The sequence below is a fragment of the Anser brachyrhynchus genome, assembly GCF_964034855.1.
Source record: "Anser brachyrhynchus genome assembly, chromosome: 13".
NCBI lineage: Eukaryota > Metazoa > Chordata > Aves > Anseriformes > Anatidae > Anser > Anser brachyrhynchus.
The window spans coordinates 2,784,669-2,810,940 of NC_137708.1; the positions used below are offsets into that span (position 1 = coordinate 2,784,669).

At 40.8% G+C, this 26,272-nt stretch overlaps 1 protein-coding gene and 1 long non-coding RNA gene across 4 annotated transcripts in view; one reads left to right on the forward strand and one right to left on the reverse strand.

Moving 5' to 3' along the window:
• Positions 1 to 1,343: 1,343 nt before the first annotated feature.
• The window catches only part of LOC308177339, a 36,857-nt gene continuing 11,928 nt past the window's right edge, over positions 1,344 to 26,272 (reverse strand). Inside the window, exons 3-4 of one of the 3 annotated variants that reach the window (XR_013939019.1) lie at positions 19,709 to 19,878; positions 1,344 to 1,552 (exon numbers count right to left, since the gene is read on the reverse strand). This is a non-coding gene — a long non-coding RNA (uncharacterized lncRNA). Of the gene's footprint in view, positions 1,553 to 11,696; positions 12,800 to 15,717; positions 19,879 to 26,272 lie in introns of those variants that run through there. The other 2 variants (XR_013939020.1, XR_013939021.1) reach the window with 2 other exon arrangements.
• The window catches only part of LOC308177325 (connector enhancer of kinase suppressor of ras 2-like), a 186,277-nt gene continuing 174,873 nt past the window's right edge, over positions 14,869 to 26,272 (forward strand). Inside the window, exon 1 of the mRNA XM_080554341.1 lies at positions 14,869 to 15,787. Within this exon, the coding sequence (XP_080410467.1) occupies positions 15,721 to 15,787 (67 nt within the window). The 5' untranslated portion in view covers positions 14,869 to 15,720. The remainder of the gene's footprint in view (positions 15,788 to 26,272) is intronic.

Genomic DNA, 26,272 nt, shown 5'->3' on the forward strand with positions numbered 1-26,272 from the left:
TTTTTTAATGTGAGAGTAGCAGGGGCTTGTGTTTTTTGTTTGTTTGTTTGTTTGTTTGTTTTCCTGGTCTACAGTAAAAGACAGTTTCACCCTTAACTATTTCATAAAAAATTATTTTCTTATGTATATTTCTAAAAGCACAGGCTGGTTCCTAAAGTTTGGTGAGACCAAGTATACCTGGTGAAATGTCCTCCTTGGGAGAGAACCTTTGTCTTTTGTAGATAAAATATCCTACTTTGTTTAATCCCATAGCATCGCATACGTTTTGCAAAAAGACTGTAAGATTAAATCTTATCACAAACTGCTATCACTCATTAGAAACTTATCTTCATAAGAAATATGTTTACAAAATAATCTTCCATTTCTGTCTTTGAGATAACAATGACATTGAAGTATTGATGGTCTGATGGCAAATAATTTTCCCCCTTCTACTAACCCTGTGATTTTACTTTATCTACATTAAAAGGAAAGCTTTGCAGGCACTTTCGCATGAATCACTATTTGTTTAAGCAATTTCTTTAAAAGAAGTCCCACTTGTGGTAGGACTACATTCTTGATTCCAATCTGTTTTACTTCATGCGTATAATCTTGTTTAATCTCAGTCCAGATAAAATGGAATGATGGAACACTAAAGGGAAGATTTTTAAGAGGAGGAGGCGGTTATACTTCTCCCAATCGCTGCAGCTATCTACTGGCAATAGAGTTTGTACTCTTGGGTTCCTAATAGATGCTTCTTCTTGAACAACCCTATCTAGAAAGTGCCCTTTTATCTCTCTTTAGTCAAGACAGGATGCCAAATCTTTTTTAGATACTGGCTTAGCCGCTGTCACCAATGCTTGTTATCATAAGGCAATGCTGCTCTGGTGATGCACTTGAAAGCAGCGTTTGGTGCAGAAATAGAGTTGTCTCCTTTTAAAAGAAAGATAAGAATACAGGAGCACAGGACAAATGTGTTGGATAATATCAAAAGCCTTTTTAGCCTAATATCCTGTCTCTGACAATGGCTGACCGTAGATGTTTTGGGTTAAAGAACATGAGTAAGTCACAGGTAGAGTGATCCACTCATTTGTAATTCAAGCAATCAGTGTTTTAGATAATAGAAATACTGTTTTTATCATATTTTTATTGCACCAAAGATGAGCCGTTGGAATTTGAATTTCCTGACAGTATCAACATATTGCTATTTGCCACATGCCTGCTGGCACAGCGGGAACTTCCAGCTATGAAACCTGGGATATTTATGAAACAGGTTTTCTGTTGCTACTTTAGGCTTGTAAAGTGCATCAGTTTCATGCTGTTGGGTCACTTACAGTTTTCTTAATTAATATTAATCATCAGTGTTCATCAGCATCAGTAACTAATTTTGATCCTTCTATTTCCAAAGAAAAAATGGTATTTTATATGCTATCATTTAAAAATAATAATATGCTATACACTCACACGGACATTTTGATCCATTTTGTCTCCAATGTCTTCTGTTGCAGTCAGAAGTTGCTTCATCCAGTACAACATTTCATCACTCATCTTCATTCCACCTTATTTTTATCATGTACTAAATAGAATCAAAGATCAAAACAGCATTGTTAGACTTTAAAAGTAAGTCCCTATTTAAAGGTTCATATTTCAATAATCTCATTCACATGCCCTTTTTATTATCAGATGTATTTTAGGAGTATAATTTATATTACTTGGAATGACTGTAGGTAAAAACAAGCAGCATTACATTAGTGGCTATATCAGTTTCAGCAAAGGTATGAGTTATTCTCTTTTATTCTGTAGGGAATAAAATCAGGGAAAATCTGCATTGCATTAGAGTCTTATTTACCATTGTTCTGAAAGCTGGCTTTTCCTAAATAGATGCAAAACTGCCAAAAAAAAAAAAATCTACACTAATACATAAAGATAATAATACCCGGTGAATGATGTGTAAACTGCTTGCTCTATAGTAGCATACAGGGACGCACACAGTCATGCCACTGTTAAAAATGCAACTGAGACTTGGGGCTTGGAACACGTTGCCCTTCCAGCATACGATCACATGCAACAATTTTGAGTCAGAGTAAGGTCTGCACCACCAACACATGATCTGCTCTTTAGTCAGCTTGTCTCTTGGGTTCCTCGAAGAATCCTGGTAGAAAACTCAAATGTGCATTTATAACCAACCATCCAACAACTTAGGTTACGTTTAAGCAGGTACGGTAAGAGTACATGTACGGGTAGCTGGACAACACTGATTCTTAAGAAAGTCTTAGCTTTCTCTAAGAGAGTCTTAGCTCATCTGGAATGACTCCAAGAATCATTTAAATTAAAAATTTGAACTGGAAAAGGTGCAGTCAGTGGCATCTGGAAGGACAGCCAGACATGCTTGTGTCTTTCTAATGGGATAGTTAAGGTGCCAGTGGCCCAGAGCAGCCTCGCCGGGGGCTCCATGCACCCTCTGTAAGCCCCCCGGAGCGCCTCAGTCCTGGTGTGACACCCTGCCCCATGGGAGCAGCCACCTCTGCTGTGCCCTGCAATTACATGAAGAGTAAAACAATATATATATATTTTTTTGCTGGTATAATATGAAAAAAAAAAAGCTGTTAGTAGTCTATTTCAATAAATACCCCAAAGGAAAACCAGCAGCAACCTGTCACGCTACGCAGTTGATGGATTTGCTTGGCTGACTTAAATCACAGTGATTATCTTGGATTCACAGCTAACAAGAAAGGTGCAGCGTGCTGCAACACATCAAGCTTAAGCTTCCATTAACTAATCAATTTCTAACTGTGGGAATTAGAAAAATGGAGAGTCAAGCAGTGGTCAACACGTCATTCTTGTACAATTTCAGAGGAAGCGTTGCTTCAAAGCTCAGGTTTCTAACAGCCTACTGGAAACGGGACTACAAAGGAGATGCCAAATGCCACTTTGCTTGCTAAGGGAAAACAGCTCCATGAAACAGGCCCGTGAACGGGCCATGAAGAACTAATGTGCTTTTGTAAGTATAAAGTATGGAAATAAATAAATTAATAATATTTTCCATCCGTCGGACGTTGTAGGTACAGCACAGAAAACTGCATGTCTCTGATGCCTTGCGGTAGGAGAGAGATCCTTTGTGTGTCTTAGAGAGGGGAGAGAAAGGTGGCTTTGTGCCATACCACAAACATATTTTTCCCTGAGCTACTTGATACATCTACAGACACGGTTCAGTGTTATGCAGGTATGTCATTGTAGTTTGCTAAAGCAGCAGCATAGCACCGTTCCCAGGTTAATTAGCTATGCCCTTCAGCAAGGATTAGAAAAGATTTGAAAGCATCCAAAGCCAGGGAGGATTCAAGAAAAGCAAATAGCCCAACTTCTGTGGCAGACTCTGTTGTCTAAGATTGTGTGTAAGCAGGATCTGTGTCAGCTGCATCGAGAGGACTTAATGCCAGCCATTTTATTTTAAGTAAACATTTTGCAAATTAACTTTTTGTATTTGTTGCGTCATTTGGGAAAGGAAAAAAAGGAGTATCTTACCAGCAGTGTTGTTATCTGAACCGCACAGAAACATTTAGACCTTTCAAACTAAATGTCAAGTTGTTCCTATTGAGTCAAATCCCTGCAAATTTAAGATAATTAGCATAACTACTTTCCAACCGAAACCAGGCCCTCACGCCTTGCTTAAGTGGTATTAATACATGAATGAATTCTGATTGACACAGCCCATTGTTTTTAGTCCCGTAGGAAGGAAAAGGGAGCTTATAAACCCAAAGGACTTTTTACTCCAGGCAACAAAATTCCTTATGGACATAAATATGTCAGAGAAATTCTGATGAATGTTTCTTTCATAGGAATTTGCTAGTTTAACCAAGAAAATTCAATACAGAGGATATTCTGATGAAAGCCAGCAAACATCCACAAGACTGCTGCAACAGACCCATCAAGGAGCAGACCCAAGTTCTAGAAAATGGAAATTGAATTCTGTGTTGTTTTGTGTACAAACTTCAGTCCTCTCGCTGTCGGATCTGTATATTGCAGAAATGGCCCTGTGAAACGTTCACCTTTGTGCTCTGCATAAAATATTTGCATTTTAGCCACTGGTCACTGAACGGAAAGCTCCCAGAGTTACTAACCCAGGCAGAGGATCAAGCTCAGGCTCTGGGTAAGCAGGTGTGCTGCCAGGAAAGCTTGCCCCGAGTTTGCATCAGCATCACTGTCTCAGTGCTACTCAGTAGCAAAGCATGAAATGTAAGATTAAAATCAAATATTTGAGAGCTATTAACTTGATACTGCTAAAATTGTTCAAAGGGGAATGCTTATAAGAAGCATGAAAAAAATGATTTGCCTGGGGAGCATTTCATTGTCAAAGACATACATTTGTGGTAAGTTAAAGAAAGAATTTGAAAATGCTGTCTCAACAAAGCAAGTCACAGCCTATGCCTGCAGTGCCACATCCTAAATTTAATCACCAATAAAAATCTGGATTTGGTATTAAAAAAAATAAAAATCTAGCATTTAACAATATGAATGGATGCTAAAAGAACCCTCCAATTCAGGAAAGATCCTATAAGACACTCCTTAAGGTTTAAAAAAAGTATGAAATTTATTCATAAAAATATGTATATAAAATTTATATGAGTTTATATAAAATTTATATAAATTTATATAAAATTTATTTACAAAATTAATTGCCATATGAAGTTGTGCTTTTCATAAGGTAACTCCAGCTACTAGCTCTCACATACTTTTTTATTTCTTTTTGTCACAGGATGACTTCATGTAGTGAGGTGATGGGCTGAAGTACCGCCAAGGAGCCTCTCCAGACAAACAGCCAGACTCACCCAACTTCTGGGTTTATAATGATCTGAAATTCAGTTATTAATGTGAAGAGCTCTTTGGGGAAATTTCAACTGTATTTTATTTGGAAATTTTGAGTTTAAACAAAGGTTTCATGTTAGAGGTCTAAACAATTGATTTAAACATTTGAATGAATGTGAAACAAGCCCAGACTAAATATCTCCTAAATATCTCCTAAATTTTTTCCTTGCAGAAAGCCAGATGTGCAAAGAAAATCTGAGCCTATGGAGTCAAAGGTATAGCAAGTGAGAAACCAGGAAGCTGTAAAATCATTAAAGCATCCTTTTTTCTTGAGACCAAAACTGGAAAGATAGCAAAAACACAAGTCACAATTCCTGGAAAGTTCTGATGCCAGTGGCATTTTAATAGCAAAAGAATTAACGTTTTGCTTCGATGTGTATTAAAATTATACAGTCCTACCTGAAAACTTCATCAAAGGTGTATTAGCAATTGGTTCACATGGCTCTTTGCAATAAATTAATATATTTCAAAATCAATCTCTTTTTATGTCACCTCTTCCTGTCTCAAAATGCTGTACGTTATTGTTTACGTGCGTACTAATATAATTTAGAATTTTAGGGAGAAAAGCTTTCCACAAAGTTCAGCCTAAACTGGTTTTTATCTTACCATTTTCTGTGAATAATTAGAAATATGAAAATGAACTGTGCTTTAAAAATACACTAAAATAGCTTTTCCCCCAAGGAAATTATGAATATCTGCATATATGGGCATAACATTTAATTAACATGAAAAATGTTAAGTTTCATGATGATGTAGTGTGAGAAGCAGCAATCCAACAAAATTAGTGAGCTACAAAAAGGTGTAAGAACTTTCTTAGGAAGATACATGATTATAGAAACGTAGACGTTTATTAGAAAGATCGGATGCAGAAGTGCTGAGAACGTGGCACTCCATCAGTAAAACATGCAGCCAGTACTAAGCAAAAGCAACGGTGTTGTGTTTTAGTTTAGAATGCAAAATGAATTTGTAAATAATAGACGTATTCATAGTTTCATAGATAGATGAATGAAATCCATATTATTTCTAACTCTTGCACATGAATTTAGGTCAGGTGCATGGCTACTCCCCTTCACCAAAGAGGTGAGAAAAAGTTACATGGGTAGCTTATAGGATGGAAAGTTACTAACCCGAGATTAGCCTTGGAGGAACGACTACAAAGAGTCAAATAATACTGGAATATATGGCTTAGATTTTTATTTAAACTTGAACTAGGTGCTGCCTGTGTGAGTGACCATGCCTTTAGCCAGCACCTGTTGCTCCTCTGTGCTTGCAAGCTGCAGCACCGTACCCATCCCAAATAGAAGAGGAAACTGGCACCGAGGTCAAAGTGAGGGAGGAGGGAGAAATGAGCTGAGGAATCGAGCAGGAGCAGCCCTCCTCTCAGCTAAACCCAGGGAGAAGTTTTCAGCTACATTTTGGGCATCCTAATTTAATTCCTTTCTAATGAAAAGCAAACCCAAGAAGGCATGAGGACTGGAATCTGAATCTGCTCTGAAAGTAGGGTGAAATCACTAAAATCTGAGCTCTTCCAGACAGAAGGCGCAGGGCCTTCTCTACGGGGACCGATAAATAGGGTCAAGTTCTTACCAGGATTCTTGTTTGTCTCACCTTTTCACAGCACTGGCTCACGGCGCTAACCACCTGCAGAGAGGTTTTAAAGCCAAAAATTGCTGCTGCTGCTACTGCACTGAACTAAAAAACAACAACAAGAAACCAACCCCAATGGCAGGAGATGTTTTCCTTCAGAGAAAACCTTTGTTCTGCAGCTGCTGGACTGAATGCTACTGGGAAATGAACACAAGCCTGAGGAATAAAAATAGCCAAAGTCAGTGACACGGGAAATTGCTGATGGACATGTAGCAGGACTCCAAGGGCAAGGCTAAGTCTCAGGCATATCTGTGTTAAAAGTGTCTTGGCTCCTTTTGTAGGATCAGGTATTTTGATACTTGCCGACATTAGGGTGCCTTTCTAATTATTCTCCTAGGCCAGGGACAAGCTCTGTTAAGAGCAGAGCTTAAAACGGAGGTTTCTGTCACTCTGAAGAGTCTGTGAAAGAGAAGACAAACTCCTTGTGCAGAGCTGAAAAGAGAGTAGCTCTTGCAAGGACGTGGAGGACACAGGTCCTAAGGAACACTCAGCAGTTGGCTATCATCGGAAGCCAGAGAGCATTTCAAGGATTGCTGTAACTACTGGAAACTCCTGAAACAAAGAAAGATGAAAAGACTGCTCCCAGATTTTAACGCCAGGGCTGTGGTTGCTCTTTGTTGGCCAAAGAACACGTCACCGAGACGGTCCCTCTCCGCCAGGGCACACAAGGACTGCTTCGGGCTGGCGAGCTGCCGAGACGCCCGGCAGAAGGGAGGAATCGCCCCAGGTCGGGAGGAGGAAGGGCGAGGAGGAGCTGCAGACAGCCGGGGTCTCCGACACTGCTGTTTGTACAAGCAGGGCTTCTGGAGGGCAGGCCCTTATTGTGGAGCTGAGCTCGTGCATTTGCGGCTACAGGAGAGTGGGAGAGAAATGAAAGCTGACTGAACCACAGCTACCAGCCTCTCAGGTCTCGATAATTAGTTTAAATCCACCTCCTCTTGATTGGAGCACGTATTGTCTCCATCTAAAGGGCTTAAGGTTGTCCAAGTGAATTTTTAAGAGAAAAGGAAAACATGATGTTGTTTGCTCCCCAAGCTCTTTAAAAACAAAGCTACCATTGCACGTAAGGCAGAGCAGGGCTGTGTGAAATGAAAAGAGCAAAGGAAGAGTCCTGACAAATGAATTACGAGGGGAAAAACAAGTTGCTAATGCGAAGGCTCCTGGTTAAGAGCAAGGAGCAGGCTGCTGGGATGTACTAGAAACCACAGCAGGAAATATCACCGTCATCTTCTTGGGCTCTTTCTGCATTAAAGAAATATAATTCGGGAAGACAGGTTGAAGAGCAGAGAGCTTTTCACTCTGCAGCCTTCTTTTGTGCCCGTGTTACTCGTGTTACTACAGAGAGGACCAAGAAATTGTAGCTCTGCATTTAAACCTGATGTTTTATCCACGTCATTCACAGACATGTGAAGACCAGGATAGGAAGCCTCACATGTTAAATTCTCTGAAGCACACATGGTGAAAGCTGAAGGGAGTGTTTGATGGTTGGCTAGTCTGGGAGGTAGCAGCAGCCTGCACAAAGTTGTTTTTTTTTTATTTTTTTTTCAGCTTCCAGATTATTATGTCTCTTTTTTCTGTTCACAGTATTAAGGCAACAAAAAATTGGCTCTAGTCACGTGCTGGGAATATCTCGGTAGTCGCTGCACAGCCAGTCCTCCAGGCAAATATTTAGTCTAACTAAACATCGTGAATGAAGAGGCTATTGGAGTATAAAGTAGGAGCATAATCTCTGAGGTTTTAACCAAGGCATTAGAAAGACCTAATAATAGCAGGGCTTTGCAGAGATGCTAAGATAAAGCAAAAGCCATCTTGAGAATGCCTTCAAGAAAAGCTTTGCCTGTCACCAGTCACTTGGCAACATGAAAGACAAGCCTGGATTGAGATTCACACAGGAAAATGAAGATGACCTAATAATAATTGTTATAATTTTATGAATCTGACATCCTGCTTGCCAGCACATCCTGAGTGACCCCATCAGATATCTCTGCGAGGCAAAAATGACTCTTTTAATATTTAAGCCCATGTTCAAATATTTCTTTAAGGCAAATTTTACCATAGAATGACAGAGAAGAAGATGATGCCGAAAAGCAAAAGAATAAAGTGTCTTTTCTCGGTGCAATACTTCCCCACGTCATTGCCTTGATTGTGCTCCAGTGCTCTCCTGTTCGCTTCAGCTGGAGCTTTTTTCTCCTCTACCACCGGAGCGAGTGGCCCTCGACGGCAAATAAGGCCCACGTGCAATGCTGCTGGACTGTTTTCTTCTAACCACAAAGGGTGCTGAAAATATACAGACCGTGTTCCCTGAAGGCATTAGGAAAATCTTAGGGCAATTTTATTTCAAAGCCTGCTTTCCAGCTTACAAATAATGAATAACAAGGGAATTCCGGTATCAATAGTTTGGAAGTTTTATTACTGTTGTCAACTTTCCTGTTATTACTGTTTTTTTCCAAAGCAATGTACGGTTTACCTAATGTAGTAAGAGGCAGATGTTTTATTGCTTATAAATGGTTCTGAGATTCTGAGATTGCAAAGGAAGTGTAATAAACACTTTTCTGTTTGTAGCAAAGAAATATTTTCCATCTATTTCCTAGAAGAAGGGGAAAGGTAAAAATTGTATACAAATGAATAAGGATATATTGATAGGAAATAAAAAAAAAAACTCTTAGTAATAAATATTCTAATATTCTGTTTTCTTAAAATAAGCTGAGGTTAAAGGCCACTCAATTTAAAAATTCATACATGTAAAGGCTTTAGACCACAAAATAAGAGTTATGTAGTCTGATCTAAATAATACCTATGTAGTAAAGGCTATTGACCATATGTAATAATTTTGGCATCATGCTGTCAATTTGCTTTGAGCTGGAACATTTCTGGAAAGAGATTGTCCAGTTTTGACTTCAGAAATTCTCATGTTGACCCTGTGCCTTTGGTGCTACAAGCCCTATGTTTTGGGCAACTTCGGAGAGTGAATCCATTCTGAGCTTAGAATGGCAGAAAACAGCAGCGGGAAGAACCCTGAGAGGTCCCTTTTCCTACAGCAAGGTACAGGGAGGCTGCCTCTGGAGATTAAGCGTTAGCTGACTCAGAAGAGGACTTCCATTGCCTGTCCCCTTTGCCAACGTAATGCTTCAGACACATGAGGCTGGCAACAAAGCTGGGGTCAATCAGTCAGGGGTCCTTCAGGAAGTTTACAAACACTTTATAATCTATATTTTCACTTGAAAATGCAAATTCCCTATTGCTACATCCCTTCCCTCCTTGCATGCCACTACACCACGCTCACTATTGCGCCTTGGGGGATAGCACAGCACCAGGTCCCTGACCTGCAGGTCCTGAGGGTCTGCCATGTAATTGAGGCATCATGATGTTGGCTTTAGTAAGAAACATCTGTACGGGATGGATCTTAACCAGCTCTGCTGCTGCCCTCTGCATCGTCTACCCCGTGTCTCCCTAATGCAGCCGGATCCCCTCTGAAGGGAGCAAGTTGCGTGTGAGACTCACATAGACTTTGGTGCAAGGTACTCCTGTTTTGGAATTTAGTTACACTATCCAGTCCATTCTGAATTTAGCAAAACTTTGTAGTTACTTCCTGAGGAATTCTGTGCAGAAGCATTACAAGAAAGGATCTTTCTGTACTTGTTCCCTCTTTATGAAACATGACAGCAAGCTGAAGAGATTAATTACGCAGGCTGAAAAGAGAAATTATGCAGATGAGGTGCCTGTATAACCAATGCTCTCTGTTTTCCAGCAGCGGAAAGATTTCCCAAATACCTGTATCCTCATGAAGTTTACTCTTCCACAGGAAGAAATGACTAGTTCCAGTGGTACACGTCTCGGTATAAAAGCCTCATCTTCCCCAGCTAGGTAGATGCAGATTTGACAAATGCACTTCTTCAAGGTACCTTCTTTTTGTGTCTGTGCTTTGAAGATTGTCGCAGTGATTCACAGGTTTGAGTGCCCACTTAGAGGAGCTGTTTAGAAGACTGTAAACATGTTGATATTATCAAGCAGACTAAAAATAAAGCAGACGATCCCGTTTCCTTTAATATGAAAATATTTCAGTATTCTCTGCTCAGAAAACCATTCGCAGTCCTAGTCAAAGCAGCAGCAACTGGTTCATCTTCTACAGGAAAAATGTATTCCTGCTGTAACTTCACAGTGTCTTCACCAAGATCAAGGTATTTACGTTAGCGAGGAACTATATTATTTCTGTTGATATTTTTTGGGTGTATGGTTTTAAATACCTTTGCCATTAACATACTCAGAGTATGTTCAAAACCCTGAATATGCCTGCAAAAAGTGTTTTATTGTTTTCCCCAGAAATGTATAATCTAGGAAATCCATCTTATATAAACCACTACTGATGTCAAGGCATCGTAACATACCTAAAGGGCAATTTCTGAAAAAAATAGATGATGATAAAAGTGATGGCCAGATAGGATGAAGTTTGCACTGCCTCCGTCCATACAATATACCTGTTTGTGGCTAAATAGAGGACTTCAGTCTCAAGAGATGTCAGAGCGGGAGCTTTCATGAACTCTAAAATATATTAAGAAAAAAAGCACTGCACAAAAATGTCAGAAATGTCAAGACCTATTTTAGCGAGTGATTATAAAATACTTTTCCTATAATGCTGAAAAAGTGAGAATTTCTTGCATTTTTGCAATGCTACTCCTGATTTCCAAGCCATTTTAAGGGTGTTTTAATACCAAGTTAATGTAAGGTATCATTTATTATCACTAACACACATTAATAAAAGAGTTATACCATCTAATGGAGCAGGAAAAATATAAATTTCTAATGAAGCTCCATGTAAAAGCTGGAATGCTAACACCATACCTCTGACTGAATGTCAGACTGGAGCAGGTTCCCATAAAAACAGTGAAAAATGCTACAGCAATGAACATTCGTAATCAACAGTAACTGCTTGAATCCCACTTCAGAAGGCAAAAAGATTCCTTGCTGTGGGAGTTCGCAGGAACTTTGTGTTGGTGACGTCTCTACAAGGGGAAGGGGAAGGGGAAGGGGAAGGGGAAGGGGAAGGGGAAGGGGAAGGGGAAGGGGAAGGGGAAGGGGAAGGGGAAGGGAAAGGGGAGGGGGAAGGGGAAGGGGAGGGGGAAGGGGAAGGGGAAGGGGAAGGGGAAGGGGAAGGGGAAGGGGAAGGAAGGGGAAGGGGAGGTCTGGGCCAGCAGAGGGCGCGGCGGAGCAGGCGGCCCAGGCCCCAAACGCCTCCGGGGCGGCTGCCGCGGGCGGGGAGGCGCCGTGCGGGGCCTGGCCCGGGCTCCGTGCTGCGGGGCCGGGGCCTGCCGCCCCCGAGGGGCTGCGGGGCGCTGTCCGCACGCACCCAGGGCCGTTTCCGTGCCCCCCCGTCTTCAAAACGGGAGAGCCTCCAGAGCTCGGGTGCGGAGATTTGTGAAAGAGGCATCAGGGAGAAGCCAGCCCAGAGCTGGGCAAAACGAACCGCTTGGCTGCGTTCTGCCTGGCTTTGTTTGGCTTCTGTAGAAACGTTCATTTCAGCAGAATGTAGCTGCGCGGTACCTGGACGGCACGCGGTGAGAAACGGTAACGACAGCCAGGAGTCCAACAGGCATTCCCACGGAGCTTTTTGCTATGTATGCCCATTGATAACGTAACTTGTAAACGTCCTAAGCTATAAAGCTGCACACCGCTTTTTTAGGGCATTCATGACTTACTTAACCTGAAACTGCAGGCTTACGTTTTCCGTAGTAGCTATCAAATGCTCTGCCAAGGTTTTTGTAAGCTTACTTGCTTATAAAGAGCTTGCTTCACAACATACAGGTTACTGCAACAAAATAAATAAATAAATACGAATAGGAGAAGAATAGTTACCGAGTGAAAAATGTAAGAAATAGAAATGATTGCCCCGTGCGTTCCGCCAACGACGCTGCTGTGTTTGAGCACAGTCATTAACTGGGAAGTCATCAGCGGCCCCGAAATACACAGGGACATGTAACTGCCTCCCCGGTGACCAGGAAGATGCAGAGGATGAGGGTTTAATTGGGGATCCCGGAGATGCCAGGCAATGCCCAAAAGCTCCAGAACGACTGGCGTTACTGTGGTGAAGGCGGAGCGACCTGAAAGCTTCCAGCCAGCCCGTTTGGTCTTAGGCCGTGGCTGTCGGAGCCGAGAGCAGTGCCGGTGACCCGAGATGACCAGATGACTTTATGTAGGCCTCCGACAACAACTGTGCGCCACGCAGGGAGAGGTCTGTCTCCTTCTCCGTTTCAAGTGCTGTACTTTGCTCCAGTGCCTATGCAGACTTCAGTCACGAAGTATTTCTCATTTACATGACCTAGATAGAAGCATAGTGAGAAAGATGTTCCTTGATCTTTTTTCTGTTGGCTTGCTGTACTCAGCCTGGAAGAAAAATGCAATCACGGGAGCGCATTGTTTCTCCTACGCTGCTATTAGGAAGCAACGCAGGAGCGCCTGGGGGAGACGTCCAGGCAGAAGCCTGGCAATAAATGGACAGAAAACCACATGGAATAACTTCAGGGACTGTACAGATCTTGCCAAGGCCTTCCCATGTTCCTGTGACATTCCCATAAGGCAGGGTGTCAGAAATAAATCTTTTTGGAATAAGAAAACAAAAAGCAGAGGAAGTACCCAGGTACAATCTTCCATGGACTGTCACGATGGACATATCCATGAAGTAAGTTGGAGGAGCCTTTTTCTGGGTTTAGAATGGTTACTGACAAGCTACAGCTCCGCGTACTGATCTGTGCAACAGATAATGAAGCCGAATGTATGAATAAATCATCTGCTTAGGAAGTTACTACTTTTCACAACTTTAAATATTTCAGTCCAGTAAGTAGTACAAAAAGTAGATGGTTGCCCAAAAGTTTGCAGAATCCCAAAATACAGAGAAACTGTGGCTAGTAATAAGAAAGAAAAACACAGGAGATGAACTAGCAACAGGGTGGTGAATAACACTGCAAGTAAATGAAAATGCACACCGTCTTTGTGGTGGGGGGCCTCGGGAACAGGACACGAAAAAGTTTTTTAAAGAAATCTCATTCTGAAAATGGAAGTAATGATTCTAAAATAATAGTTTTTGAGCTTCTTTTGTCATCCAAACACAATTAAAATGAATGGAAATATGCCCACTGACACTGATGAGCTTTGAATTCAGGCTCCATCCTCTTGCAAAACTATGTCAAAATATACAAAAAAAGTCTGCCCAGTCAAGCATGGGTGGGAAATGTGAGACAAAAGGACATTGACAGAGCGTCTGTCAAATTACAGAAATTAGGGAAACAGTCCAACCAATCATGAATGAAGATACTTTCCTGTAATTATGCCCAAATACCAAATTCATACACAACATAGTTTATCCCAAATTCTTCTATGCTTGTATTAAACTCAAAAGAATTCAAGGGAGATGATCATTTTGTAAAAATAATTTTAAGAAAGAATAGCCCTAAACCAAACAGCTTGCACAGCTTCCAATAGCTAACAAATATTTATTCTGCATATCTCAATTCCAGTCCACTATTACCTAAAAAGAGAAGTGTTGTGTGTTTGAAATCTTTGTCATTATTATGTCCATTGTAAACAGCTATTTAGACAGAACTAAAGCTACTGAAAGTGGTCTCCCAAAACTCATAGAGGAAGCTGACATGCTGTTCAGCTGGAAACAGCAAACAGCCTTCTTGAAGGAGAATTGATGTGAATCCTTTTGAATAGGAGATCTGTGCTCTGAGCACTCAAAAGACATCACAGAATACTAATCACACTACTTTCCAAAGCAAAAGAAAAATAAAAAAGGACAGAGCGCATCACTGAACTGAGAATGGTACATCTCTGGAGACGTTTCAGGGGGGAAAAGGATGCCTGTCTGCATCCTTGTCTATGTAGACTTAAGGAAGATCCCTGAAACAGCACAGCATAAATATTCCATTTGTATTTTATGTTCCCCCACGTGAGAAAGAGAGGAGAGATCTCAGCCTGGGTAAATTAACAGAGTCCTAGTGGAGTGAGGGAGACATGGTAACAATATCATTTTCTTATTCCAATATGCTGGTGGAACTTGAAACAGTACAGGAAGAAAAGGCACGGATGAAAGATTGCTGGAAAGAAAGGTGGAACTGCTTTGTTCTGCCTTTTTTTTTTTTTCTGGAGTCTGAGTTTTCCCCTGTAAGATAAAATAGGGGGGCTGCATGTCTCAGACAATGGGTTGAACAGAACGCACGCACCTCTCCAACCACATGATGCAGAACACATGCTGCGTGAGGTGCAAAGAATCACCAAAGGGTCCAGAAAGTGCTGCTTAGCACATCTCATTAAAATGCTTCACCTTCCTCTTTTGGAAGGGTAGTAAACTTCAGTATCAGGAATACTTAAAACATTTTTGTCCCTGACAAAAGGGAGAGATTGTCTAATAGTCCCAGTGCCTTGAATCAAAATACTTGCTACACTTGTCTGTGTTAGGGTGCTGTAGCAGGAAAAATTGACTCCAACCTTCTACGCTGCCATTTTTCACCACAAAATGAGAAGCTCTTAGGAGGAAATATACTGACTGTGAATGTGGCCAGGGGAAAAAAAAAAAAAAAAAAAAAAAAAGAGTTTCCTTCCAATAGTTTTATCTTGGGTGAGACTTCTGTGTTTGACATTCTGATTACATGATTATATAGGATAACACTCCAGCAACATTTTGCATTGTAAAGATGGAGATGCTCAGCATTTTGCCAGATGCCAAGCGATATTCTGATATTTCTATCTTCTTTTTAAATTGAATGACAGTCAGCATATTCACAATGAAGCCAAGACAATCTGCTATCAAGTTACAGTAGTGATATTTTCCCTGATGAAGATCCCAGAGCCTGTTGGAATAAAGCTCCTTAAAACTCAGTGCCTGGAATAGCTCCAGCTCGAATTGCTTTCTGTGTAATATAATTTTATATTTGTGCCAGTCTAATAAGTAGATCACTGGGTAGAGGCTTTTGTAAGTAAGTCTATACGTACTGCACCATTTCCTGGCTCCGTGTGCTCCAGTGTGTTGCAGGCTGTGTGCAGTGGGGGAGGTGCCAGAGCTGATCAAGCAGTGTAATTTTATACATTACTGAATCAGTGCAGGAGAAACCTGGAGGGACAAAGCATCATCTTGTCTTTGGACTGCACTGTAAAATCCTCCAGCTCTCTTACCCCAGCCATGCTCTGATACGTTTTTTGCTCTCCTTTTTCTGATTTTGGTGTGAATGATAAAGTGATCCGATGATGGCTCTCGTTATGGAACCTATTAGCAAGTGGACGCCCAAGCAAGTAGTGGATTGGATGAAAGGTACGATCCTTTATTACCATGTATTGTCTGTACTTTGGATCCTTGCAATTTACATGTCTGCTCCTGCGTTCTTTGTTTTGGGACGAGTTTATGCAGTTCTAATCACCCATATGCTGCTTTGCACAGTAGTTTTCAGAGGCACGGCTGAAGAGCGAGGCGGTTTAAGCCGTGCAGCATGTTGTCGGAATTTCTGCCCAGCCCCGAGCAGGGCTCTGATGCATTTGTTGGTAAACGCAGACATAAAGTGTTTGTGTCTCATGACTCCATCATGCCTTGCACAGCGTAGTGTTATTACGTTTGGCTGCTTTAAATTTGCCCTGATTAGGTCTGTTTTGCTCATATCAGGTGATCTGATGCAGTGGCTGTGCAGCACTCGTGTGTAGTTTAGGGTAACGCCAGGAGCGTGAAGTGCCGGTGGCTGGACAGAGGAATTCTGATCCTTCGGTGACAGGTCCCGGTTTGCTCGGGCTTCCCGGCGCCTCCTGCCCGTGCCGCCGCTCTGCCCAACGCCCCCACGGTCCCCGGCACCGCGACCAGTGCAGCCCGGCCGCGCGTGGGGCGTGCGAGGGGGAACGCGCAGGGCTGAGCACAGCCTCGCCGGGGAAACTCTCCCGGATAACTTGGCAGAACGACGATTTCCCGGCACATTTGCAGTTTCACAACACAGCCATAAGCTGTGACATGTTTTGCTTTATAACGCTCAGCTGTGCTACACACCGCTTGCTTCGGAGGGGAGGGCGAGGAATCGCTCACGATGCTAAGTGCTTTAAATTTCTCCTGAGTGGGGGGAAAATGTATTGACACGGTAGAAAGCACTGCTGTTAAATGCTGCTTCTGATGAGCTGTCTGTCTCGGAGACAAATGATTTCTGCTGTAAGGGATCTCCATTATATAAGGAAAATAGGTGCAAATTTGGCTTGTATGTTACTCACAGAAATGATTTCTGTAATGTGATTACTGAACTTATTGGAGGGATGAGCTGGATGCCCACTATAATGTCCTTAAGGCTTTCGGTGCGTTGTCATTAACGAGGGAACGGCTCACATTTCCTTTTGCTGGGGTACAGCTCCATCCTTCACTGGAATTGGGCTGCTGAGGTGCTCATCGGAAACATCGCAATTACGAGCAAACTATTCTTTTGCAAGCACGCAGTATTGGGAAGTGAATGCTATCTGAGGGACTGTATGTGGCTTGTACCTCAGGTGTTTGTCAGCTCGGGTTAATTGGGAGGTCTAAAGCAGGTCGTCAGGATGGATCCGAAAGCCATTAGATGTAGGATTGATTCCCATACTCCAGTGCCATTACTTGAAATTGATACCTAATGTATGGGCAGAGCAGAGTTTGCTGATCCACACCTTTATTTTCAGTATGTAAAAGATTTTAAAAGTAGACAGATTGTTATGGTATTTTAACTTATGAGTTAAATTATAATGTAAATTAAATGTCAAAGTGTGTGTAATACTTGTTGCTAAATTTAAAAATACTCCCTGCTACTTTTTTTTTTATCCTTTTTGGTGTAAACTAATTTCATCTTGGGTAACACTGGCCATAGCATGTGTAGTACCTACCAGAGGAAGCAAGAAGATCATTTAAACTAAAGGGTTTTAAATATATTGACTGGTCTGACAGTTATATTTCTCTACAAAGACTGCATCCTGCACCCATGAGGAAGTCAGGAGCAGACAGGATTGTCAGTTTTTTGCCTCTGGGCTTAAGCACAAATATAATGCAATGAACACAGTTAAGTAGTCACAGGATAGGTATTTTCCTTGGTAACATGAGTGCTACAAATCCACAGCCAGTAAAGTTGCACATCTACCCATTTTCAGCATGCCAGTATTAGAAGCCTCAGTTTTATCCCAATGGTTACTTTAAAACTCATTCTTCAATTGTAGGCAAAGAAAAGACCTAACAAACTCAAATGGAAGTGTGCCTAAATTAGTTTAAAACTATTTGGAAATCCCTAACTTCACAAAAATTGCCCAATTGTGGCCACTGTTTCCCTGTAATTTATGTATGTTCTGTAGGTCAGCTCCATTTGTATTCTGTGTGTCAGCTCCATTAGCTGTAGTCATTCCTCTAAATAGCTACGAATGCATCAGAGAGGTCGAAGTCCTGCCCAGGTAGTAATATCCAAGTGATAATATTGCTTTTGCATATGTCATCTATACTGAAAGGTACACTTCTTTAGCAGGATTAAAAGGTACAGTGAAGACATTTTAGGGAAATTGCCACATTATAAATGTGGCATATGATCTTTACTATAGAAAGCAACATGTTAATAAACAATGCATCTAATATTGCAACCATAATGTACCTTTTTATTCCTTAAAAATATGTAGGCAGTTAGCTTTATAGGTACAAGGTTGCAAATTATATCGTATTTCACTGAAAAATAAAATCTCTTTTTTTTTATTTGCATTTATCAGAATTATTTAAGCTATTATAACTTAGTTTTAAAAGCTGCTAGTACAGTACACAGCTTGAAATTAACTAGTAGTGAGTGCCAGCAGCATCTAGTAACTGGGGAGAAGATGGGAGAAAGACACAGCGATGATGCTAATAGCTTGAGACCTGGCTACCCACAGTGCATCCTGGTCACGGGGTGCTATTATCAGCCCAAGCTTCAACCAAGAGGAGACACCCTTCTGTTCTGTTCCTTAAGGAAATGTTACTTGCCAAAAAAAAGTAAAACTTACTAGGCTCTAAGAAACATTATTATGACAAGCTGGCATCTTGTATTTACCCGTGGTTCCTATCTCAAGAACGCATTCATCTGGAATTAAACTTGGGCACCGCATCTGATGTGCTGGACAACCTGAAAAGGCCATGCGAGTCTTCAGAAATTGATTCTTGAGGCTTATAGAGGATCTGGAAATTAAGGGTCGGGGTACCTTTGTACTAAAGAAATTGTCTTGAGAGTGTACAAAAATATTCTGTACAGATTAGTAAATACACAGCAGAAAGCACTGTGGTAAAAAGGAAGTTTTCAAAGGGGCCGATAACATGACTTGTGAAGTTACTTTTAACAAACATTTTCAGCCTATTCCTTTTTTTTCCCCAAAACTTTAAATTTCTGTAAATGGTTTTCACTTCAGAAAATGTGCCAGTATATCTCCTGGTTTATATCCATTTTTGTACATAACTCAAATGTTTTCCTGGGGATATGTACTATGGCCTCAAAAATTACTTTAAGAGAAAGAACTTTACGTTGCCTTGCTCAAGTTCCATTTTGGCACAGCTGGGAAAACAAGTATTACCTGTAAAGCTTGCAAGTGTATTAATAATCGCAGTATTTTTCAAGCTGGTTCTGTTTTTCCTCTGATTATCATGTGAGTGTGATTAAATGACAAAAAACACATCAATGTCTACATCCGTAATGCTTTGACCTGCAGACTTGGAATACTTGTTGGCCTGTGAACCCCTGCACTTGCTATGAAACCCAAAGACACTCTGCAGTTGCTAGCACATTAGCAGTGAGCACTCCTGAACCAGAGGCCGTCTGTTTTAACATGTATGTGTGCCCTATGGAAGGTAACCCTTCCGAATTTGGGGGGGATGGAGGGGGAGAGGGGAGCTATGCTACCTTGCTCCTGGCTCTCTCTTGCACCTACGGTTACTAAGTGCATGCCGGTTTGGGTTTTCATTGTGAGCAGAATCTACACGGCTTGCTCTGTACGTTTACAAATAACAGCATTTAAAGATTTTGTACTTCCTAAATGAAGCAGTTTACAAGTAGGTCATTTAATGCATGAACTCTTTTACAGTGAAGTGACACCTGTGTGCAAATAAACACTAACTTTCCAAAACAATCCAATGAAACGAAATACGATGCAATGAAATACAGCTGTGACTTTCAGAGAATAGAGTGTTATTAAACAGCTAAAAATTAAAATAGGAAGCCAGTTATTTCTCAAGTACCTGTAAGTATCAATTCCACATGGAGTCCTTTATTCAAAGTCTTGGGGACCGGCTGTGAGGTTTGCCTGCCCAAGCCTCCAAGCCTGCAGTGGAGGTTTCTCATAATGCTTCAGATGCTCATTTCACAACTGCAACCAGTTTTTTCTCCTTAAACCTAGAATTTCTCCACTCTCAACAGGAGATGCAGACATGTAAAAAATAAAAATTAATTCAGTTGGTAAACTGATTAACTGTGCTGCACTGATCCTGTGAGGAATAATTATATGTTTAGCTGAAGGGTTTTCCTTAGCATGTAATTCCCTGATTTCAAGCTGGCTCATAAAAGAGAAAGGAAGAGGGGGGGGAGCTGAAAGCAGGGAAGCTGATGACGTGAGAGGACTTGTTAGCATTCACATCACACAGGGCTCCGGCAAACCCCTTCGCAGTCTCCTTTTGCTTTTCATTAGATCACTACCTGTTCTGTAGCAGTATGTCATGAACAGGGAGTCTCCTCTATTTACAGAGTGTAATATATGAAATCTTAGATTGTACTGGAAGCACAGCTAAATATTATGATCTGCTGCAAAGGCAGCCTTACAGGAACTGAGCTGGATGATACTTAGCTGCCTTGATCCCCCTTCGTGACCTTCGAATCCCGTAATGCAAGAACTCCACTTCACAAGATACAATTTGAAACTTGAGCAGATAACCCAGGTCATACCTTATTTAGAAAAATGTAGGTTTGATAGCATCCTTTTGGTTCTTTCTATAGACAAATAGGATTGGAGGAGAACTGACAGAGAGCCACAAATAGAGATGTCCTCAGAATTAGCACTGAATTTTCAAGCACTGCTAAAGCAAAGGTTTCGTCGTTTCCCTCCTACTCTCACCAATTTCAAAACAGAAACAAACAATCCGCTGCTGTGGCTCCCCCGTGGATTTCTGTGTTCTCCTAGTACCACATCTCCCATTGTCACTAGGAAGTCATCGAATCAGAGCTGTCTGCAATTCTTCTCCAGTTCCTCTTGAAAGTTTCAAACTGTAATACTTTTAGTAATAAAATTTGGCAACAACTACTGTGATGAACGTTTTATGTTGCCAATGAAGAATTATGGTATCTTAAAAAATAAATAAACAGGCAGAGTTGGTGCTAATAAATACCTGACGGACGAGTCGAGCTCCAGGATTCTCAATAATTAGCCACAAAAGCTAACTTCTCCTGCAGTGATGAGGGAGTGGCACAGAAATGGAGAGAGAGAAAGAGAAGAGCGAGGCTGGAAGGCTGGATAGCTGGGACCCTGGGGAGTCGGGGTTTCTTTTCCAGCTGCCGCCCTCCTTCCAGCAGCAGCCACTGCACCACACGTTTTGGGCCCTCTCTAGGGCAGCACCAACAATGTGGGATTCCAGAGCTTTGCGGTGCCCGAAGTGGGGACCTACCTGCCTGCCGCCTGCAGCAGCTTGCTGCCAAAGGCACTGGCTATTTTCCCTCTGCTCCGTCTTAATCCGTGCTCATCAGTGACCTGTGCAGCTAAAATCTCAGCTCTCTGAGACCAGTTATATTTCTGAATGATCTTTGTATTAATCATCAGTGCTTTCTCTTTTTTAGCAGTTCCCTCACAGACTGTTAACTGTAGATGTGTCCTTACACACACATGTGGAGCTGTACGAACAGCAAGTACGAGAATGAACTCGGTCTCTCAGCTTTCTGTTGTGGGAACTGCCACAGAAATGTAATTCCGAGCGAGAGGAAATGCCCATTAGACCACACTGGTATCGTAGCACCTGGTTCAGCCTACTGTACCTTTAGTTTCTGCCATTGACCTGAGTCAATTACCTCACCCAAAACTGAAATAGAATAGGAGTAGCAAATGAGAAGGAACTTCAAAGAAGCTGGGATAAGGTGTGCAGTCGATAACACAGACCCAAAGGGATAATCAACAGCTACTGAGTCAGTGAGCACAGTGTAAAAACAACGCTTCTACCCACGTCGAAAAGACAGCTACGTGCTAAGGTATTTGATCTAAGACGGCCAGCAGAGCGCACCTCTACCTCTACCTATTTCATGGTCTGTACTTTCCGGAATATCCATGGAAGAAGAGTATCCTACCTGCAGACATAGGTAGGTGCCTGGGATGAGTCTGCATTTCAAATACTCTGAGAGGGCCTGTCAATGGGAAGATTGGGTTGGGGAGCAGTTGCACATTGCTTAGGAGAGAACATGAAAAAAATCATACTGCAACTGCCATCTGAAAGTTCAGGATCTCAGCTCGTTGTCTCTCGGAAAGGAAGTCTGGCCAGGTGAGATCATGAAGAACAAGGATGGTATGAGAATACACTGGTGTTATCTTTAGTATCCTTACTTTAATTTTTAAATTTCTCTTTCATTACCTAGATTTTCTTTAAATTCATTTTAATTCTCATTTTCTTCTAAAACTTTGCATACCACTAGGTATTTATAAAAGCCACTGGCAAAAAGACCTGGCAAGCATGGCATGGCTCCATCACCACGTACTGCCTACATGGAATCTGAAGAAAGATGCGGTCAGTACTGACAGAATCAGAATCACAGAATCGTCTAGGTTGGAAGAGACCTCCAAGATCACCCAGTCCAACCTCTGACCTAACACTAACAAGTCCTTCACTAAACCACATCACTAAGCTCAACATCTAAGTGTCTTTTAAAGACCTGCAGGGATGGTGACTCAACCACTTCCCTGGGCAGCCCATTCCAATGCCTAACAACCCTTTCGGTAAAGAAGTTTTTCCTAATATCCAACCTAAACCTCCCCTATACATTGCAACTAAGCAGTCAGTCCATCCATCTGGTTTTAACAGGTTTAATCTTTCTTACATTTCTATTTATAATGAAGGAAAAAAAATCATGAGGCACAATAAATATTACAACACTTTCAAATGCCAGGAAAGTAAAAAGTATGTTACAATTTGTCCTGAGGTGTTTTGAGCAATAGTTTTAACACCTAGAAGGGTTTAAAAGCCAAAAAAAAAAAAAAAAAGGAAAGAAGTTCTGCTGGTGAAGTAAGTGACATTGATGATACTAAATGAAGCACTGCACTACTAAACTGTTAAGTTTAGTAGTTTATGGTATGGAATATTGCTGAACAATGATGTACATTCATTGTCTCCATCCAGCTTAATTTTGTGGATATCTTCTAAATGCTGCTTCTGCATTTTACCTTTTTGAATAAATCTGAAATGTTCCAGTGATACCCTGATGCTATGTACTGATGACAGGAGTTGGAAAGATGGAGCATAGCGAGTTAGCATTGTAAGAGTCAGAGAGAGGAAAAAATTGTAAGGTTGTATTTGTGAAGAGCTCTAGTGATGATTCAAAATGAAATTATTCCTGATTAACTAATGCTCAAACGGCTCCCAACAAGTATCCTTGTTGACCTTCTATAGTGATGCACTCAGAAAAATTCAAGGCCAATGCAAATTTGGTTTTCCCTACTCAAATTCTTCAGCAGCTGTTTTCCAGTAAACATGAATTATAAAAAGGCTGTGGTGCATTTTAGTTATTGCGTGGGTGAGGTTTAAGATAAAAATGTAACAGATGCTAATTTTACAAAACACACTCAGCTCTATACCCTAGAAACATATCCACCATTTTCATTCTAAACATCATGCAAAGGCTACAGCAAATCTACAGATTTTAGGAGGCAGTAATTGTCTCTTCTGTAACCGTACTGAAACTACTACAACTACAGAAAGGATTAATTTGACACATCTGCTTTTTAGTTTATATGGAAAACTACCTGTTTGAGTTCAGACAGACAGTAGTGTCATCAGCCTGACAACTCAGACATAGCAATTATCACTTGAATGAAAAGCATGTTATAGCTCTCTCTCTTCACCAGCTTCCTCTGCTCTCTTTTATTCTCCCTCCCTCCCCCTGTTTATTCATATTATTCTCTAGCAGTATGTTTCTTGCCTCTTTCATAATCAGATGGAGAGTAAGCATCAGATCGTGAAGTACTTCATTCATTTCACACTGAAAAATACTGGCTCTGGGCTTATAGATCTTAGGGAGTAGAGGGCTGCAGTGATCTGGAAGTGAAAAATCCAGAGGAGAGTAACGAAGGGAGAACAAGGGGAGAAAAGAATGGAAGACACAACGTGGGGATGATAAAATCCTTTTCTCCCCTCTCCCCAGTATTCACCAACCTGTGTCTGGACCTGCATGGGAGTTTTTACAGTCCTGTAGGACAGAGTTCTGGCAGTTTACGAAAAAACACAAACCTCAGCTGCTGTGCTCTGCTGCCTGTCCTGAAATGCAAATACTTCTACTCTTCCAAAACAACAGAGACGTGTCCATACTAAGCATTAGCAGATAACAAAAAACAAATGACATCAGCAAGTTTTGATCTCAGGCTTGGCAAAGCAAAGATGGTTCTGTCTATTGCAAATGTGGGCAATTCCATCCAAGTATTCTTTTATAACAGTAGGTCTACCACTTTGACAGCCTCATATTGCTTACAGAAAGTTAAAAACTTCCAACTTGAGTAAGAAAAACCTGCCTAAAGAGCCCTAGTGCAACTGCTGGTAGCCTTAAGGTGGAGCTGGAAGAAATCCTATGTTAAAGTTTCATTAGCTGTACGTTAAAATCCGCGGCGAATGCTAAGGATCTTCTCACTTCTCTTTCAGACTGTGAACTTTTGCGTCCCTGGGAGGTGGTTCCACAACAATACCAACTTCCCAAATTCTCTGCAATGGGTAGAGACATCTCTTGTACGAAGCAGGGATGTGCTGCAGTGGGCACGTTCCTAACACCAGGAAGGACACACGTAGGCAGCTGTTATTGATCACTCAGCATGAACAACGAGCTCATATTGAAAATGTCCTAAATTATAGAACACTAAGGAGAGTTTTTAATTGCCCTTCGTCAAGAGATTTTAATTGTTCATTGCCAAGCCACACTGAGAATTTTCCTTAGTTGTGCAGAAAACAACTTCAAGATTTACAGAGGAAAAAGGCATTCAAAGCAGAGAAGAAACACTTTGAGCCCTGCGTTTGAACCATATAATTGGAAGAAGCTAGTAGATAGATGTATGAGAAATTCAAAACTAATAGAGAAATTTAGAATATTCACTAATTGAATTTCCTATAAAAAGAAATGGATCCACTTAGTGCAGTGGTTCAGAGATGATGCATTTCCAGAAAGAAATTTTGGAGAATGAAGAGAACTAGCGAATAATGCATCAAAAATACAGCCAAGAATTCACTGAAATAATAAAACAGAGAGATTATAACCATAAATAGAGAAAGAGGAAATTTTCATATAGGTAATAAAAAGACACTTAGGGGATTAGTTTAGATCATTTTAATTTTCTTATAAAAATGGAGGAAAACACTTCTTGAGACTTTCAAAAGTGGACTTAAAAACACTAGGAAATGTGCTGAGGAAACCATCATTCATTGAAAGAAAGATGGACTGGGATATCTTATTTGCTATTTCTTGTTTCTCTGATGATCCTCAGGAAAAAATTATCAATAGCTTTTGTGGTGACAGCAGAAGTAATGATTTGCATACCAGCAATGAGGAAATGTTTTAACCAGAAAAGAAATTGCTCAAATGATCATTAAAAAGAGTGGTCTAATTCAATCTCTGAATCATTCCAAAAAGCCATCAAGATTACTTAAAACATGGAAAAAAAGCTTTCCTAACCCCTATTATTGTCAGCTGCTCCCAGATTGTTCTCTCCACTGCTAAGTTCCACAAATTTTATGTATCTAAATGTAGTTCTGTAGTTCTTTCTTTAGTAAGGCTTCCTTTATGAGCTCCTTTAGTAGCAAAATATTTAACGGCTTTATTCTTAAAATATTTTGTACTGTTACATTTCTTTTATGAACAAGTTTTGCAATAAAAGTATGTTGATATATAAGGAAACTTGGCATTTCTTATAAATTAATTCCACATAACCCTTGGCATTTTTGAAGGCATTGGTTTTCAAAGGTATTTAAGTATCTCCTGTATGCCTTTGGCAGGTCTCCAGCTTCCATGTCATATGTCCAGGCAGAAATTCCATGTGAACCAAAACCGTTTGGTTCTTCTGTGTAATGTCAGTCTGTCCTGCTGATTGCAGGGCATATGAAATTATTCACTCCTGTGCCTTCTTTTTTTTTTTTTTCCCCCCATTTAATGCCATACTTAATTTGAATTGCTGGAATTCTCATAAAATTTTTTCTTTCAGATCTCATTAATATCCCATATTTGAGGTGAAACGACGGACAGTATTTCAAATTTTTGTTTGCAAACTGGTAAGCTGTCACATAAAAGGACAATGTCACCAGCAAAATTAAACCTCACAGAACGCCGTTAAGCTATGTAATGCCATCCTGGAAGAGTCTGCATTTGTTCTTATAATGAAGCCATGACAATGGTGAAAGAGCGGAGGCAAATAATCTGCATCTATGGTTAAGCTTAGTAGGCATTCATGCAAGCTTGAGTAACTTTATCTGTGCAAGCCACATCCTGGATTACTGTCTTAATGCTGTTGAGAATGTTTAATGAAAATGATTAAGAGCAGGCCACGATTATATACAAAATTCATAAATTACATAAAATAC